This window comes from Struthio camelus, chromosome 24 (genome assembly GCF_040807025.1).
Source record: "Struthio camelus isolate bStrCam1 chromosome 24, bStrCam1.hap1, whole genome shotgun sequence".
In the NCBI taxonomy this organism is placed as follows: domain Eukaryota; kingdom Metazoa; phylum Chordata; class Aves; order Struthioniformes; family Struthionidae; genus Struthio; species Struthio camelus.
In genome coordinates this window covers 8768802-8787358 of record NC_090965.1, presented here as the reverse complement: position 1 = coordinate 8787358, position 18557 = coordinate 8768802, and the positions used below count along the sequence as shown (strand labels likewise).

General features: G+C 41.3%; 2 protein-coding genes across 12 annotated transcripts in view; one reads left to right on the top strand and one right to left on the bottom strand.

Annotated features, from left to right (window-relative positions):
• LAMB3 (laminin subunit beta 3) overlaps positions 1-2820 on the top strand; it is a 79404-nt gene extending 76584 nt beyond the window's left edge. For 8 of the 9 annotated variants that reach the window (XM_068918560.1, XM_068918561.1, XM_068918556.1 and 5 more), the window contains one exon: positions 888-2820. In XM_068918560.1, coding sequence (XP_068774661.1) covers positions 888-1021 — 134 coding nt within the window. In that variant the 3' untranslated portion in view covers positions 1022-2820. The remainder of the gene's footprint in view (positions 1-887) is intronic. The other variant, XR_011136234.1, reaches the window with a different exon arrangement.
• Positions 1762-18147, bottom strand: CAMK1G (calcium/calmodulin dependent protein kinase IG). 3 transcript variants are annotated; one of them, XM_068918589.1, is made up of 14 exons: positions 17890-18147; positions 16560-16732; positions 13158-13275; positions 9872-10000; positions 9211-9285; positions 8313-8451; positions 7846-7969; positions 7178-7253; positions 6472-6584; positions 5607-5685; positions 5079-5166; positions 3873-4297; positions 3220-3348; positions 1762-2409 (listed from the first exon to the last, which is right to left on the bottom strand). In XM_068918589.1, the coding sequence occupies exons 3-13, from the start codon at positions 13247-13249 to the stop codon at positions 3258-3260; spliced, it is 1431 nt and encodes a 476-aa protein (XP_068774690.1). In that variant the 5' UTR covers positions 13250-13275; positions 16560-16732; positions 17890-18147; the 3' UTR covers positions 1762-2409; positions 3220-3257. The 3 variants fall into 3 exon arrangements, with proteins under 3 accessions (XP_068774690.1, XP_009670470.2, XP_068774689.1); XM_009672175.2 differs by lacking the exon at positions 16560-16732 and having other exon boundaries at positions 17890-17973; XM_068918588.1 differs by lacking the exon at positions 17890-18147 and having other exon boundaries at positions 3873-4318; positions 16560-16659.
• Between the last annotated feature and the right edge of the window lie 410 nt (positions 18148-18557).

Here is an 18557-nt window from a genome sequence, read left to right as displayed (position 1 = left end):
TAGGCCCTTTAGCAGCATCTTGGTTTTCATCCTCACATTCTCTTGTGTTTTAAGTGTTCAGAACTAATGGCTTTGTTTGGTGACTCTTGAGGGCCAGCCAGCACGTGGTTCTAGCTGACTGGGAGGCTGGAACCACCTTTCAAGTGGACAGAGAGTGAATGATCACCTGGCACGCAGCCCAGCTGGTTATTGATGAGGGCCTTGGCGTTGCTGGCATTGATGAGCGGTGTGCACTGGGGCACATCAAAGGAGCTTCTCTAGGCCAGGTGCTTGGAAGGATGGTGCTCAGTGTTGTTTACAGCAGGCTCTTAGTCTTGTATGCCTGTTTCTGCATGCAGCAAGGATTCCTGATATTGCTGAGCAGGCCAGCATGCAGTTTTACTTCCAAAGCATAATGTGCATACCTATGAGCTTGCTGCTTGCTGCCCTACTGACGTCAGTGAAAAATAGTGATACAGTCACTCATCTGCTTCAGAGACATCTGGAGGAGCCAGAGCTATTTGGGAGAGAGCAGCAGGCAGCACAACCCTCCTGCAGAATGGTCAGCATGTGGCAGGATGGGCTTCGTGGCTGTACCATGACCGGTGTGGGCACGTAACATGCGCATGGGGAGCTGGCACATCTGGCTGATCTGTGGAGCTTCGCAGTGCTTGTGAAGCAGTTCAGAGCAGTTGCGTTCAGATTTTCTGAGGGGTAAAGCGGAAATGCAGAAGGAGGAGGCAGTGCTAGCTTTCTTTCCCTCACCTCTACATGAGGAATATCTGCCTTGCGAGGGAGGTGGAGGCTCAGTCCAACTCAAGTGGCCTCTGAAAGCCGGGAAGGGTAACTGGACATGTTTTCCTCCAACTGTGATCTTCATGTAACCCTTTCCTTCCCTCTCTCCTCAGCTTTAGAGACAGAAATTCAGGGAAGCAACAAAGCTTTAATCTCCAAGTCAGCGAGACTGGTGGACCTGGAGGAGCGGGTGGAAAGGATTCGGGATCTGATCAACAAGCGAGTCGCATACTATGACAGCTGCTGACAAACGAACTGTCGAGGCTCTATCTTGCTATACAGTTGCATTGTCTTCCTTCTCTTCAGACACTGACTTGTGTATTTTTTCACACGTTCTGCATGGAGTTTTCATGTTCCTAATGTCTCTGATTTTAGCAAATTGAATTATTGTGCCTTTGGAAAATAGCTGCACTGAGTGAAAGGAGCAACCCCCTGGACAGGATTTATGCTGTTTGGCCTGGCTGAAGCCACCTAGTCCTCATAGGAAAGGAGGAGAGAAATCAATCTTCATTGCCAATAAAAACATCTAGAAAAGTGCTATTTCTGTAAGAGTTTATAAACCAAGAAGTGACTTTTTTTCTTGTTTTAGCCAATTCAAGCTCTTGCAGCTGGATTTCACTGTTCAAATTAAAGGCCCTCATGTGGGGCCTTTTAAAACATTTTATCTGCACTGCGGTTTATCCGTAAAACTTGCTGTGGCTTCAGTACTTTTCTCCTTCATTCAAAGAACCAAATCACAGAAATGTAGAATGTAGACATATGTATACATCATACCTTTATTTATACAAATAAGAGAAATGAAACTTCTAACTCAAAAGTAGAGTCAAATTTCTTTTTTGACTTCCTGCCACAATCTGCTTATTTACCACATAACACTCTGGCAGCAGAATACCAGAGGGAACAGGTCTGCAGATGCATGGAGATTGCTTTAGAGGGGACTTAATAGACCATTTCCACATTGAATTTCTATGAATAACCAACAGGCACTTTACAAAACAAAAGTCGATTTTATTAAGCAAGTATTTATTGCACAATTACAGACTTGGAAGCAGGGAATTTAGACCTTGCTGTGATTATTATCAGACATATGGAGGTTGCTAGCAGGTTGTCTCCTTTTGTGGCTTAAGTGAAAACTGCACAGCCTAGGCAGCTGGTTAACACAGAACTTCAGCATGCTGAAGCTTGGAAGTAAACAAAATCCTAGGAGTGATAGGGTGCAGATTGTAAAAAGAGCTGAGCTGCCACTGAGTAAAACTCTGCATGGCTTTGGTTTATAGGATTTATGCTGTGCAGTGCACTTCTGCATTGGACAACTACACCATATACAGAAAACAAAAGCTTGTAGCATTAAGCAATGTTATATGAACAATATACACTGAAGATGCTAGCAGAAGCCTCAGACTTTCCTTTGCTGAAGTGCCATCTCCCAGTGTTAATGATCCAGAAACACTTTGAGGTCACTGCATTGATGGATTCCCAGGACTAAGAAGTGTGCAGCCCGTCACTGGTCGATCACCACTCTCTGAGAAACTGTTGCTCATCTGCTCCTGGCAGGACATAGCCTCCTTTCTTCTTGCTTGCACTATTGATGTCTGGCTTTGAAGTGCAGAAAAGAGTAAAACAGCCCTTCTGTTTCTACAAGAGAGAATTTCAAACGAGGATTGAACTTTGTTTTACTAGACTGCTACCTTCAAAATGTGTTATTTTAATAAGCAGTAGCACTGGGGGTTAGGAAACAGCCTTTTATATGCCTTATCTCTAAAGGGTTATCATATGACTGATCATTTGAATTGACCTATTTGGGGTCTATAGTAGATCCTACTTGCATTTGTCTCTTCTATTAATCCTTTATATATTACAATCCTGTTCATATAATCTCATCAGTAGAGAGTGTCATAAAAGATTGTAGCATGTGGCTCACTTCACTGTATTCAGCTTTTGGGGAGAACTAAGCTAGCATATGTTCATCTTTGAGGAATAATTTTTCTTGCAGAATCTAATAGTAATACGTCCTACTGCTCATATACAATGCACTGCGAATGTTAACTCAGCGAGTCCAGAATTAATTTGATCTATGGTCAGAGAGGGAGGAATCTTTCATGATTGTACTTCTCTGCTATTTCTTGCTCACCTACAAGACAAGAGCATCTCCATGCTCTCTGGTAACAAAACAACTTAAACTGTGCTTCCTGGACCAAATCTGAGAAAGGGAGTGGCAGTTCAGGCTCCAAAAACAGCCATGGACCAGCAGCCTAGGGTCATCCCCTTTGCTTATGGCCACAGTTGAGACAGGTGAAAAGCCCTAATCCCAGTGGATGAAACTGTTGCAAAAAAACATTCAGTCAATTTATTTTGTAAGTCACTTTGCTCTTCGTGCCTTTTGCTTTTTGATACCATAATAGGATTAATGTAAAGCAGCTGGTGGCTGGACTGTGGCACACGTACCATTGAAGATGAGGGGAGCCCGATGCCTGATTTCCTTGTCACATGATCAAACAAACTCCAGTTTGCCCAGTGCCACAGTGAAAGTGTTTACCATTTTTCACTGGGACAAGAACTTCTGAGTTGAAAGGACTGGTTGGAAATGGAAGAAATGGAAGAGAAAAAAAAGAGAGAAATAGCAATATTTATGATCATTCTTCAGGTGCATTAAAGTTGTATTCTTTATATAAAGAGTATCAGCTGTTGAACATGAAGGATAGCTGTGGTGTCAGTTAACACTGCAACAAAGGGCGGTTCAAGTTAGGCAACACCAGCTGAGTAATTGGCAGCAGTAGCTTTGACCACAGGCAATTTCAATTTCTGGAAAGCATGCACTAATGTCAGTGGAATATGGCAACTGAAACCCTGTTACCTCAACTCACTGCAAGCTTTTCCGTGCAGCCTGGGCAATGTGCCTCCCCTCATGTTCACACGAGCATAAAAGACATTTGGCTGACCACTGCTATCCAGCCAGCCCAAATATTGGCTTCCATCCCTCTTCCTCACCCTTTCTACCTCCACTTGGGGCTGGCAACTTATGTGTCAACCAGCAGTTTCCAGAAAGGTTCATCACATATACTTTGTCAGAGGGTATAGCTAGCAACTTGGATACCTACTGGGATTTTGCAGCTTTTTTAAGAAGCACTGTCTCAGAGCAAAACGATGCCTTCGTTTTCTCGTGCCCCACACAGGCTGAGCTGCAGCCACAAGAAGTTCTGTTTGGTGGGCTTGGAGGTTCTGGCAGGACTGGACTGCTGTCTCCTGACAGGGATCCATTAACTGAGTGCTTTTGCAGCTTGTCCTCTGTTGTTCCTATGTCTTGTTCCAGCTGTGTGGGAAGGTTTTGACAACCTAGTGTTGGTACCAGAGCAAATGATATGGTCTTGTCTTCGTTTGGCATTCCTGAGCCAGTGACATTAGGTGTGTTAGGTCTGGATGCTTCTGAGACTTGTATAACAGGGAGGTTGTTTTCACCTGCTGCATGACCATTCATGTGGAGTTTCTTCATGTGGTGCACAACAGCTGCAGCATTGAAGGCTTGCTGGCAAAGAAGACAAAAACCCTGCGGTGAGCATATAGTGAAGATAAGCTGTGTGAGTGCTATGGGAGGAAGGCACTGCACGTCTTCTCTTAAGCAATAGTTCACATATAGGGATGATAGTGCTGTACTGGTTAGCACTGTGTTGTCTGTTTGCACAATATGTAGAAAGTGGGATGTGCTCATTCCTTACATAAACACCATGGTTTCCATTGACTACAAACTGCTGATGCTTTCTAAGATCACAACCACTTCTAGATAAGGAAATCACAGGGAACAGCTATAAGCTACTCCATGGTGTGAAATAGACATCAGAGCTGAATTTTGAATGAAAGTATCTAAAATACCATGAAAGAAGTGATTCCACAGCATTTCTCTCTCCACCTAAATTCCTACAAGAATGCTTGACATAGAGGAAATTCCAGTTTATGTTTAAGGCTGAAAGAAGGAAAAGCTGGATTAAGCTTCCAAAGAGGTCTGTTTATGCAGCACTAATTTCACTCCTCTGGTGGAAAGGTAATAATCCTTTCCCCCTATCCTTTACTTGTTGGCAGGAGTACTATATTGCAAAGTTTGTGGTAAATATAGCAGTATGCATTGCAGCAGGGGATATTGGTCCAAGCATACTACAAACAGTAACCACATACACTTTTCAGGTGGCTGTTGGAGGAACTCAGCTTTTGGGTGCTTACCTATATAGCTGAAGCCTTGCTTATTGTTAGATGGCAGCAACAGGCATTTGTTTCTGAGGTGGCTCTAGGCTTCCCAACAGCAAACAACTTACCCTCCATTTGCTCTTTGCAAAGTTTTTCTGAATCTGAGCGCTGACAGATGGGTATATGTCACGGTGAAGGGCTGTATTTCCATTAATCCTGCAGATGGGGAGAGAAGAAAATGGGCTCGTAGGCAGATGGCATTTGTAAGACATTCCACATTCTGGAGGCAACTAACTAACTGCTTTGTATATTCAATCAGCAATAATTAAACCCAAAGGAAAAACAGCAACAAAATGTAATACAAACACACAGTTCAAAGCTTGGAAAAGCTCAGAATGGGATTTCTTCTTTGCCTCTATTTATGGAGGCAAATATTACACAAATTGCATCTTTAATTATTCATCATTTTCTTTCTTCACACATAAAAAAGAAACACACAGGGCCACTGCAAATCAGCTAGTGATGTTAATAATGGGGATCAGGAGGAGACCTCTGCTCTCAGCTACAACTAAGCACGTGGATCTAAACGTGGAGGCTGGTAAATCCCCTTTGCCTCCAGTTGGCAACATTAACTCCAGGGGCCATGTTCCTCTCACCATGGGTGCCTCAGGGCTTCTTCACAGGTAAACCTTGTGTTTGGATTTTTCTCCAGCAAATGTCTGATGAAATCCTTGGCTATTTGGGAGAGAAGGAGGAGAAGCAGAAAGAAAAGGTTATTTTATTGTTGTTCCAAGATATGATTCCAGTAGGACATGGCAGACTAGTAGATAAACATTGCAAAGGTCAACCCCAAGAAGGAGGTGTTAATACTATGTTATTACATCATTGGATGGATATATTTATAGTGAAGTGTTCCTTATAAAAAAAACTAGCTAGAGATTTTCCAAATTTTGTGCTTAGGTTATGTGATTTGAGCAGAATTGTTCACTGCCAATGGAAAGCATAATAAAGTCTAAACTGAGCAGACTTGTCCTATCCTACTTCCTTTAAAATTTGGCTTAAAGAAGACTTGCATCTCTCCCAATCTTTTTCTTTGTAGGGAGGGTAATGTTGCTTCTTATTATATCCAAACAAATCTGCCAGCATTTTTTTGTATGTATGGAAGGAGGATGTTGAAAAAATGCTGCTAAGATGCTGGTTTCAGTAAACCCAAAACTGCCAGTGCAGCTTGCTTTGGTATCATTGCCTCCCTTATGATGGTGCTGGGAGCCTCTGCAGCCGGATCCCATGGCTGGGGGTTTGCATTCAGTTAGTGTAACTCAGTTTACATGTGCAACGCTTCCTGCTATTGCCGTCCCTGCTAGTGTGCGGGAAGGGTGCTTGGGAGATACTGGAGCGTGGCAGCTTCATTTCTTATGCAGTGTTGTCTGTCTTGGGATCACCCGTGATTAAGAGGACTCTGGATTGCAGATACTGCGTTTATGAGAGAGAGCAAAGTACTTTCCAATGACTGAGCTTTACCTGACTCAGAGATATCATCCCAAAATGGAGATTCAAACTCATAGTAGCCTTCCTTAATCTTTTCGAACAGTTTAGATTCAGTTTCTTCATAGAAAGGAGGATACCCACACAGCCTGGAACAAACCAAAAAAGAAAGTGATCCTTCAGTGCCTCAGTATGCACATACTCTTCTTCAGCTCTGCTTGGTTGCTGTTTGCTCGTGCAACACTATTGGATGAAGAATAGAAAAGACTTCTCTATAGATCCATCTGTCCCTCACATCTAAGTGCATTTGTAATACTGCAGAAAAGAGTTAAAAACTTAGCTGCAGCAGCAAAAGGACAAAGCCACAGCTGGTACATAGCTGCGTAGTGTGGGAGGAAATGAAACAAAAGGTACCGAGGAAGACTGAATGCTGTTTGTAGGCAACCAAAAAAACAAAACATAGGATAAAGCATATAGTAGAGAAAATGTGATTCCTTTCATCTCCTCCCTGACACTTAATTCCCCACATCCCTTTGCTTTCTATGATCTGCAAAGTGAATCAATGCAAAGGAAGAATATAATGCTACTGTGGGCATAAAAATGGGAGGTCCAGGATCAGCACCTCCCATAAAAATGGGAGGTCCAGGATCAGCACACTTCCACTCTGCAGAGGTGTGTGAAGCTGTATACAAGGTGAGAGACTCCTGGGAAAATAAGTGGGATGCTGCTTGCTTTTACTCACAGGATATAGGTAATGACTCCAATAGACCAGCAATCTACGGCTTTGCTGTATGGCTTCTGGGTGAGGACTTCTGGGGCTGCAGAAAAGCAAAAACAAATCAAGAGAACAAGCGATATTAAATGATGCAATATTGGGGGAAAAGGTGGTTTCTGGTATGCCTGGCTTCTAAGATGCCAGTGCAGGAGAACCATCCAGTAAAAGCTCTATTTACTAGTGAGACTGATCTGTCCTTTTTGTACTGACTTTTAAGACACTGGGTTTTGTGGTAGCGAAGCACTACTGCCATAGGAGGACCCACTAAGAATTTCTGCCCACATCCTAAGGTTTCAACCAGTAATCTGTGGATCAAGCTAATGCCTTCTGGTTGACATTAAACAAAGCCCGTTGTGCTAAAATTTTTTTTGTAATTTTTCAATGAATACATGACTAAGTGAAATGTACTGCTCTTAAAATTATCCTTTTCTTTGCATTTTCAAATATTTTGTGATTTTACAGTCTTTACACTGTAATCCAGTGTTTGTAGTCCACATACAGGGTGTATCTGTTACTAGCATGTTGTTAATGTGATTATGTATTTTTGTCTTTTGTGCTAGGCAGCATACTGTAAATGTGTAATCTTTTTTCCAGACAGACCACCAGTGAAAACCCATTTCTGATCCTTGGCCTACCAACGTATCCTGGAGTCCCACAGGCAGTGGACATGATGCCGTTCTGTTCCATTTTAGACAAGCCAAAGTCTGTGATCATAATTTTGGAGTTCTCTTCAGGAGTAAGGTAAAGAAGATTTTCAGGCTGTGAACGCAAAGTGGTCAGGATTTGAATTTTGAACTAAAAACATGAAAAGAAACAATGGAAGATCATGGGACAGAGCATGGGCTTATTCCTGACTTCTGGGGGTTCAGGAGTCAGGGTAGCATGCTGGGCAAATGGCAGTGAAAGGAGTATCTTGGTGCAGTCTGGTGCTGCTAACAAAATCACCGTGCTATTTCACATGGTGCCTGCTTCTGTTTTTGGTGTGAAAAGCTTGAGGTGAAACCTTGATCTGAGGGTTTGTCGGATTACACTATGTGCTTTAGAAAAGTCTGCAGATACATCAATCTATAAGGCGTTGTTATTTCTAAGGAACGTATTTCACCTTTAAGTCTCGGTGAACTATTCCATTTTCATGGAGGTACTTCACAGCTGTCAAGACCTGGTGGATTACCATGCTTGCATCTTTTTCGGTGTAAACTCCTCTTTCCAAAATTCGGTCAAATAACTCTCCACCAGATACCCTGTTGAAATGATATTTCAGAAAGGAAAAGGCTGAGCATTAAACAAATCTAACTGTGCTTTCATGTTTGAGACAAGCCAGTTTTCCAGCCCTTTTACAACTCCATCTACAGCACAACTATTCCTATGGTAGCCATACTCTGGGAGGCTCACTCTTAAGTACAGTTTTAGAGTGCCAGTAAGCACTCCTGGCAAAGCTAGTGAATTCAGGTAAGGTTGTCATGCAACTGCCCGCATGTCTGAGCCGTGGGCTTTCGGAAAGGTGCACAGAATTGTCCCAGTGTGCATTACACAGCCTGATATGCAGCCTGATGTATATCTGTGCAACTTCTTCCTTTAGGTAAATTTGCAAGTTAGCAGTAGCAACCAGGCTGCCTGAAGCTGATGCCCGCAGCAAGCTGCTTTCTTTGCAGCTGACGCATTGCCTGCTTTCATTTTCAGAAACCCTACATGGCACAGCTTTAATTAGAAATGACTCTGTCTCTGTCCTGCTAAACTGTGATGAATTAATCTGCATAAATAGATCCTAATCTGGCCTTAGAAATTTACTGCTAAGATGAACATAGGCTGAAACAGTACAAGAAGTGTCCATGTTAGTTCAAGCCATATAGCTCTTACTTCATTAGTGAGGAATGTTTGTGCATGCGACTTTTAATTGTGACCAAATCCTGTGCATAGGTCCTGACCGAGGATGCATAACCCTGGTCCCACCACTGTTCTTTCTCTGTGGCCTAGAAAGACATGACTTTGCTAATACTTACAGCTGCATGACCAGGTAGAAGTGGGTTGTGCTCTCATAAATATCTTCCAGAGTTACAATGTTTTCGTGCTTTATTCTACAAAAATAAACATGGGTCACAAACGTATCTGACAGGGACAAAAGTGTTTTTCAAGTTGAAAGTCCCATAATCTTCTTGCTTTAATCATGAAAGTTCACTGAGCTACTCTGTGGCCATCCTCCCTTGCCCTGTGTGGTAGCATCCTTTCTCCAGGCATCAACAATAAAGGACTAGGCTCTTCATTTTTAAGCAGCTTCCTCCTTTGCATCGTGTGTATTATTAGGACTGAAAAAGCATTAACTCTAACTTTCCCTTTCCTGTGTGCTGTTCTGTTTAATGTATTCATTTTCTCAGATCTGGGGCAGTATGGCTGTGTTGGGGTTACAGACACAGCAGGGGAATAAGAGAAGAAACCTTAATAGTCTACTCATTTGCCATAGTACTCACATATTCTTGAAAAATAAATTATTTTTATTTTATTGTATTCTCACTGTTCCAATTGTTAACGTAACACAATTTTGTGCAATAGGAGCAGGAGCAAATGCCATTTATTCCTCATGTCAATTCTTGTAAGTCTCCAGCACCACATGTCTTGGGAAAGGATGTTTGTTCTACTTTACATTAAAAATATGTATATACTCACTTTTTCAATACTGCTATTTCATTCTCCAAACTGCTATCTCTAGTGAGGGGAGACTTCTTGATGCATTTCAGAGCAAAGAGCTTGCCAGTGCTTCTTTGTTTCACTAGGAAAACTTCTGAAAAGGCACCTCTGCAGAGAAGAAAAGTAAGTGCATTTTGACAGATGATGCTGTTGTGAACTAGAAAAAAACTTAGAGGAAGGAAAAAAGCCCCCCCCCCCCCCCAAAAAAAAAAAAAAAAGGAAAAGGAAATAATTCAACTCTAAGTGGATGCTAACTGTAAAGCTAGGATGACGTTTCTAGCAGCCCCAAACTTGGGATATTCAGTGCAAGAATTATTCAATACATAGAAAAATCTCATTTTCTCTATACACAAAGAAAAGGTTATATTTGCATAGTTTATCATGAAGTTGTGTTGAGGGAGTTAACAAAAAAGATCCTTGTAATGAAATTAAACCACATTCTTCAGGACAGCTACATATCTGTAAAGACAGCCAAGCATTTTTCTCCTGTATATGCCAGGCTATGAGTTAACTCCGCTCTTACCAGACAGAGCACACCTCAGGGAAAGTAGATGGCAAATATGTTTGTTGGCATACGCTCCAGCAATCAGTGCAGGAGGAGGAGGCATGATCCAAGGTTTCTCAGCTTACTGCCTTTCAAGGAACCTTTGCACTTTAATTCTTTGGGACTGAGAGGGTGGTTCCCAGGCTGAGGGCAAGTCCAGCTGAGGAGGTGTATTAAAAACCATCTCCCTAATGCCACAAGCTGAAGTTTGAGTGCTCGTTACTGTTAATAACCCTGTGGAGAGATCAGTAGCCTCCATTCTGACTTGATCGAATTCTTTCTTAATATATATCATACCTCCTCACAGGCCCTTGCTGTCTTAAAGTTGTCCTTCATTTTCCCTGTTCAGCATTCCTGGGAGGGTTGAGATAACCAAATTTTGGTGAGGAAGGCCCAATTATATTGCAGTTTGGGTACATTAATCAAAGTTCTATAGATCTGAAGTGCAAAACAACTGGAGAATCTCAGCCTACTGCTTAATATTTTCATTTGGCATCTAATATCTTTTCTTTTCTGCTGAGCCTGCTTATACCTGTATATTCTTAGTTTAAAAGTTACAAGTACCTAGTACATTCCTGATAAAAGCTCAACTCTGTACAATGAAGAGTGGATATTTATAACATCCCTAAAGCTTACAATCCTGTTAAAGGATTTTCTTTGGCACATGTCTTGGGATAGTGACAATGCATGCTTTGCCAGGTCAGTCCTAGATAATCCTCATTAAATGAGCAACAGATTAATTGATGGTAGTTAAATGGAACATGCTGCTGGGTTTGAGAGCCTTGAACGGAAATAGAGGGCAGAGCAAGGAAGGTGAGGTAGGCACAACAGGCACATGTCTCAGTTGGGATGCTGTTGTGCAAATAGAACCAATAAACAAGGGCAGAAAATCTATACCTCCTATAATCTGAAGATTATATATATATAAGTGAAGAATCCAGCATATTCTGCAGGTAGGTTTGGCTAAGCACAGAGCTGTATCCATCTCACATGCGGCTGTTGGCTCATGTTTCTGTTAGCTAGTGGCAGCCAGTTATGATGCAAAGGGAGGGTATGAGTATAAGGCACCTCCTTATCCCACTTGCTTCCCTCCTTCCTATAAGGGGCTACCTGAGTACAGCTGAAACCATGTAAAAGACAGGGTTATGAAGAATTAGGTTCTGCAAGCAAAGCAGTCTGACACAATCTCCAGTTTTGCTGGTAGGAGAAAAGAGGAAAAGGACTAGTTCCTAGCAAGCTTGAGGGATCCTTACCGAAAAAAAAAAAAAAAGGCATGAATTTTTGGGAAGGCATTCCAAGAGGTGGATTTAGAATCTGTTTCACTCAGTAATTTATATGCAATGGTATTCTCTCTTTTTTGGTTCCAAAAGCAGTAGGTGTTGGAGCCTTTTCCTCATTTTACACATTTTTTTGTTTAATTCAGAAGACTGTTTCATGGAAATGCCTTTCAAGTTCATGAGAAGTCTCAAGGAGCAAGCAGGGATGTCCTCTTTGAGATCTCTAGTCCAACAGTTGTTGATGCTGGGGGAAAACGAGGGGCAAGAACCATGGAAGTGGCCAGGCTTCCAAGTGGTCTCTAACTAGCATCTCCTACTGCCCCTGTCTGAGACAGGGTACTGGTCAGTGTTGGCTGGTGGTCTGAGCCCATACAGCATTGCTTATGTTCCTGAAATGCCTCTCAAAACAGCTATGGGAATTTCAGAATTCTTGAGCTTCCTAGAAAACTAATCAATAAATTTCTAGGTAGTTTTAGCTCCCAGATCTTCATTTATTTTCTTCAAGTAGCTGAAGCAGTGCATGTGGAAAGAATCTTTTTTTTCTAATACTAACTTTTCCTGCTAATGTAACAGTAGGAAATTAACAACCTACAAATCAGATGCTAGGGCATCTGTTCTGCATTTCAGTCCCAAACAGTTTATAATAATTATACCCCTTATTAAAAACTCATGAATCAACAAGTTGGCCAGGAGAGAACAAAACATTTTCTAACCTCATTCCTTCAGAAGAATGTTATTGGATAATGTAACTAATTTCTGAGGCAGACTAGGAACATCATAATTTAAAACATAGCCGAACTCTAGAAAAATGTTCTTTTGGAAGCTTTTCTATGAATTCTAAAGTCACAGAAAGTTTGGATGTGATCAAATTTCCTATTTAGAGGTAATTCAATTCCTCTTCCACCACCTTGGAAATGTTTTGTTGTTTTGTTTATACAAACAGGCAGATTAAGCAGTTAACTCGCAGCGGAGTAGCATACAACTTGGGCATCCCTGTTCTTAGTTCATTCCTAAACTGAGTTTGGGAATATGAGCTTAAATGTATGACGTGTTATTATGGCTGTTGTAGAGCCATCCTTTGACCTTGCTTAACCTTGCAGCAGTGGAAGACCAGTGTGTTCAGAGGGAAAAGAGCAAAAACTTGAATATGCTGCAATGCAGGCTTAGCGGGGAAAGAGGAAAGAGAAGGGATCGTCTAGAGCAGTACTGCAGGGCTGAATGGTGAAGGCGGGCTGTTCTCAGCACTGCTTGGCAGGTATGAACCATGAATCAGAATGCAAGTAAAAAATGTGCGTCTGTAATGTAACGCCCACCTCCTATCTAGTGATTGTTGCATTTTGCAGATGTTTTCTTGTGACACTGGCAAATACCAGCAAGCTGTGCTGGGTTGGGAAGCATAGTGTCTAGATGCAGGCTCTGTTTGGAGAGTAGCTCTGGTACTTACGATCCCAGTGCCTCCATGAAAATGAAGTTTTTTCGGATATTGCTTGTCTGTTTCTTCCAGGAGCTGCTGTCGTCTTCTTCCTTGCGGCCCATCTTCTCCAGAGTGGAAGCAGGGAATTCTGTCACGAAGAGCAGGAGAGAAAGGATTGATGTGCCAGGTACTCACATGAAGAACAGAAGTAGCTAGTGGCTAATTGGATTCAAGGTGTCATGAATGCTGTTTGCTTGGTCAGAGGATTTTCAACAGCTTTGAAATACGAAGTATATGAATTTTTGTACTTATTTTGCCACTTACAACTGTTAGCGCTAGCCATGTCACTGTGATTATGTCCCCATGTCAATACAGTTTAATATTAGATCAGCTGAACAGGCAACCAGTGACCATATGGTAGTATTATCTTGTGGGTATATTCATTTATGCATGTTGGCAATTACAAATGTTTATATTGTGCTTTATATTTAGCGGTAAAAAAACAAGCTGGGCGGTTGCTAATTTTAACTAAAGTATGTATGACTTAATGGATTAAAAAGTTAGGTACAACTAGGGAGGCAGATGGATTATACTTGAACTGCTTTATTACTCGAATGTTAAATATTTTAAGGAGCTCATGACTGCACAAGGGAAATCAACATAAAACATTTTTGGATCTGTCTTATATAGTTTATGTTGCTGTCTTATTTAATTTTTGATAATTGACAGATTACTTTTGCATCTGAGCCATCAGCTTCCTGTTGCCTTTTTCTTGCAGGGAGTCACAAGGCTGTGAAATCCCAGGGCTGTCTATAACGTGGCCCATGACGTAGCACAGGGGTGCAGGTGTTGTAGTGCCAGCCCCAGTGAGAGCCACCCCTCTCTGGCTCCATGCAGGAAAGGATGGCGAGAGCAGCAGCTGCTCATCTTGGTAAAGCCTGTCCAAATTAAAGGGCTTGTGGAGGCAAAATGCAAAGAGGAATCTGGTTAGATTTTTACCAGACTGAATAATCCAGCCTTGGTCTGTGGTGACACAATGGTCAGGCCACAAAATCAGGAACGTGCAGCTTCGGGAGTCAAATCCCTGCTCTGCTGGATGGTCGCTGAGCACTTATTATCTACAATTAAGTATTGAATTGTACAAAATCTGATTTGTTACTAAACACTTCAGTGGGACTTCTAGGTGCTCAGCACATTTGAAATGTAAGCACCTGATCTGGGTGCTAAGTCTTCTGCCATCCACATTTCAAAATATTGACGTGGAATTGACTCTCTCTTAAATTCACAAGTTCACTGAACTGGAACTCCAGAAACCTGGGCTCCCGCCAAGCGCTGCCAAAAAGGGCTCTTTGACCTTAGTCAAGCCCGGTCCCTCCCCACTTCCTGTCCCACCTCTAATCTCTGTAAAGTGCAGACTGCACAGCGCTACTGTAATGCAAAAAGTAATGCTATCATCACTTGTGTGAGCTCACCGGAGTGATGTGAGAATTAATTAGAGCTTACATAAGGTTTGGAAGATGTGAAATGTACAAACAGCTAAGTATTCTTAATAAGATCAGGTCTAACATTACAAAACTGGAAATACACTGGAAGGTGAACAATGAAGTCCATAGATGAGAAACTTTATCAAAAAATAACAACTGGTGGAGCTTGTCACACTATCAGGATACAAAAGAAATGCACTGAAAATATGCACTGACAGAAGTGGATTGGATGCTGGCAGCAGTGCCGTCAGCAAATGCGATATCTCCCTTCTCAGGAGCAAGAATGCCATTCTCCAAAAGCCTGCAGCTGAATCTTTGAAAGACAAAATTGAATCTTTTGTGTAAAAACAATATGTTTGGAAAAGGCAAAGTATGAAAGCAGACAAAAAGCTGAAAGATCTGATTTCAAGACAGGCAGCTTAGATATTGAATTCTTCCTGAACCTAGTTTATCTCCTTAATTAACATGGTTTGAGGATTTTGAGATCCTTGACACAATTTTTTAAAGGTTAATTTAACATTACTGAAAGCAAAATTGACTCAACTGCAAACAGCTGAAGCCCTCAGTCTAGAAAATCACTAAAGGCCAGTGCACACTTAGCCTTTATTTACTTTCTGGATTCTGATGCATGTGGAACTCCTAGAAATACAAATCTTCATAAAAATCAGCTATATCTTGCTGTTTAAAATCAGTGAAGATCAAACGATTGTCACAAAAATGCTGATCAAGTAATAGAAACCTCTTTCTGCCCATATTTTGAGTAGAAAAACTAAATTTTCATTCCAAGTCATCCCTCTGTGCCACCCATTCAAATCTCTACAGAACTGAAACTTCACGAATTAATTATACACAGGTAGAAGATGAAAGTGAAGCCAGATGTTGCCACCTCTGGCAGAGCACTGGGGCTCAATGCACCACCCAGCCGTCTTTCCTGAACCCTACTGAAAATGAAGCAATGGTGTCACGTGAGTTGCTCCCACCACGTGCCATCTGCAGTCCTCCCTAGCCTGCCCCCATGGACTATATCAGCAGATTAAACCAGGATCTATGTAAAGCATGTTCAATTACTTTGGGCCACTTACACACAAGTGTAAAATTTGCCCAAGATTTGCTAATTTAAGCTTGATTCTCTTAGTATTTTCACATTTAATACCTTACAAATTCAACAAGTTTTTTTTTAACGGATTTTACTTCTAAACAGAAGATAGTTGTGTGTTTTCTTTAGTCTCCTATGAATCATCTGTTCATTTTATAGTTTCTCCGTCTGTTACTTTATGTATATGGCATTATGTTTTTGCTAATATCTGGAGGAAAGGACAGATGAATCGCTGTGACTCCATACACGTGTATTTGATTTCCTGCATTCTCAATTTTTCTGTATCATCATGAACAAGTCATTTCCTGTCTCAGCCTGCCTTTCTGTAAGAAATGGGAATAAGTGGTGCTATTTTGAGAGCAAAATAATGAAATATTTGAATTGCCTAAAATGTAAAAGCTGTATATGTACTCAGATGATACATACTTGCCTACCTTCCTCCTTTCTCACCTTGGATCACATTTCTCTAAATATTTTTACCCCTTTCTATACAGAAAAAATTATTTGCACTAGGGCTTTGTAATGAAGAAGCATCAAAAACCAGCCATGATTACTGGATTCTGGGATGTGTGATTTTGCTAATGTATGCTCTGTGAACTTCTCCTTTACTTTTTTACTCATCTGTTTAAACCACTTGTTGCACTTTGCAGCAGTTCTGGAGAATGCAGTGTCTGACAAATTTGTTTATTTATTTATTCAGGCTTCGAATTTGTCCGACAATGCCCTGACCTTTCTGAATGCTAGTAGACGGTATGTGGATGAACAGAACTTAGTATGTCTATTTGCTTAGTTGAAGAAGCTTTACTTTTCACATGAATAGAAAACATCATAATGAAAGTTGGGCAAACAGACTTTGTACTTGGGCTGGCAGGTTCTCCTGCCATATGATGTGTCCGTCTGTGCACTTCCATCATTTGTTGGCTCCATCCTGATGCCCCAGTCGCATGTGCATTGTCCCTGGTCTCGGGGGCAGCTTTTCTGTCACAGCAGTGCAATGCACACACAGGGAATGAGGTAGAGCACATCTGACACACAATTGAAAAACACATTATTATAAACTCCTAATGTGAGAGATGGGTCTATGTTTACCTATTTATTTGTTCTCCTCTTACCAGTGCAAGAACAATAGTGCATAATAACAGATTGCATAATAAAATGGAAATGCTTATCAATTAATGCATATGAAGACTTTTGGAGATAAAAGAGAAAAAGAAAAGTATAAAGTATTGCTTTAATTTGTTTAGCATGCCAGCCCCCTCATAACAAATTAAGCAGTAACAGGACTTAATCTGACAAGTATATGCTGAAAGTGGTTTCAATATTTATGTTTAACCTTTGGGCTCTTCTAGAGACTAAGTCAATAAACATGACTGCTGCTGTAGTCTCTCTGATCCAGCAAATGACACATCATTGCTTAGAATGCAATGAGTGTTATTATGACCTTGCTTAAATATTTCCTGAAGAAATTTGTTCAGCTTTCATATCTCATAGTAACAGATCCATCTGCAGACAGACATTCTGCTTCTGAATGGATATACTGCATTAGCAAAATTATTGTAAGACATGATTAATAATCTTGTGACAAAGTTACATGCGGAGGGGGAATATGCCTGCTTCTTTCATGATTTTGCTTTTAGAATTAGGAAGAAGTTTAGATTAAAAAAGGAGGAGAATACAAAGTCAAAGGGACTTTTTTTAAAAAAAAATACACCAAAACAAGCATTCTGCATGTGACTGAATTAACTGACAGGCCACTCTATGTGTTCAGGGACAACCAAACAAGAAACTGAAGACATGAGATTGCCATTAGAAACAAATGTACATTAAACATTTTGTATTCATCCCACTACTCCATTGATTCAAAAGCAGTGTATTAACTTAGGAGTCCTTGATGAACACTTGCAGAATCACATTTTTCAATATAAATATTTCACATTCCTTAAAATAGTTTTGAAGTAAAATATCATAACTCAGCTTTATATGAAGTTGCTAAATATAACATACGAATGCAGTAAAATATTAGACTAACAGTCTATGCAAAGAGGTACTCCTGTGTTTTCCTGCTAAAGGATGGAGTTCATTTTAAAAACAGGTTAGCCAGAATCCAACTTAGTGCTCACCTGCTTTATTGTACAGAACAGACAGGAAAAGCAAACAGTTATTTAGGAAATATTTTGCTTACCCAAGTCAGCACAAACAAAGCAACTCCAGTTCTCTGCTCCTCCTGCTTGGCTCCCCCAGGTCTGTGGGGATTCAGTCTGCCTTGGTGCTAATAGTCAGCCAGATTGGAGGGGAGGGATAAAGGAGATGTCTTTTATGTGATGGTAACTAGGCAGCACTTAAAGGGGAGTCAATTGACACAAGAATAAGCTGCTTGTGGGTGTGCATGTGCATGCATGTCTCTGTCAGCAGCAGCAGTGCTACCTGGCAGCGCTAATGCGGGCAACTAGAGCAGGATTGCAATTCCTTCTCTGGCAGGAATTGGTCAATTCATGGTTAATTCTGCTTTCCCTCCCAAAGGAATGATGCATGAGTAGGACTTCTCTCACGTGAAGAATTTGGTATTAAAACATTCCTCGGTGGAATGCAAATACAATTTGCCTTAATCAAGTGAATGACTTCTCAGTATAAAAAATGTCCCATTTTCTTCTGTATGACATTGGAAGGGCTGCAGGGAGGCAGTATGCACGGGGATGCACTGTGCCAAGGGGGACTGTGCTTGGTTTCTGACCTGCTGCTTGACCGCACAGACCGTGGTGCTCCAGCACAGCCACCCTCTCATCCCCAATGTCAGGAATGTGATACTCTCCACCATTTTTAGTTGGCACAAAGCCTTGGATAAAAGTCTTT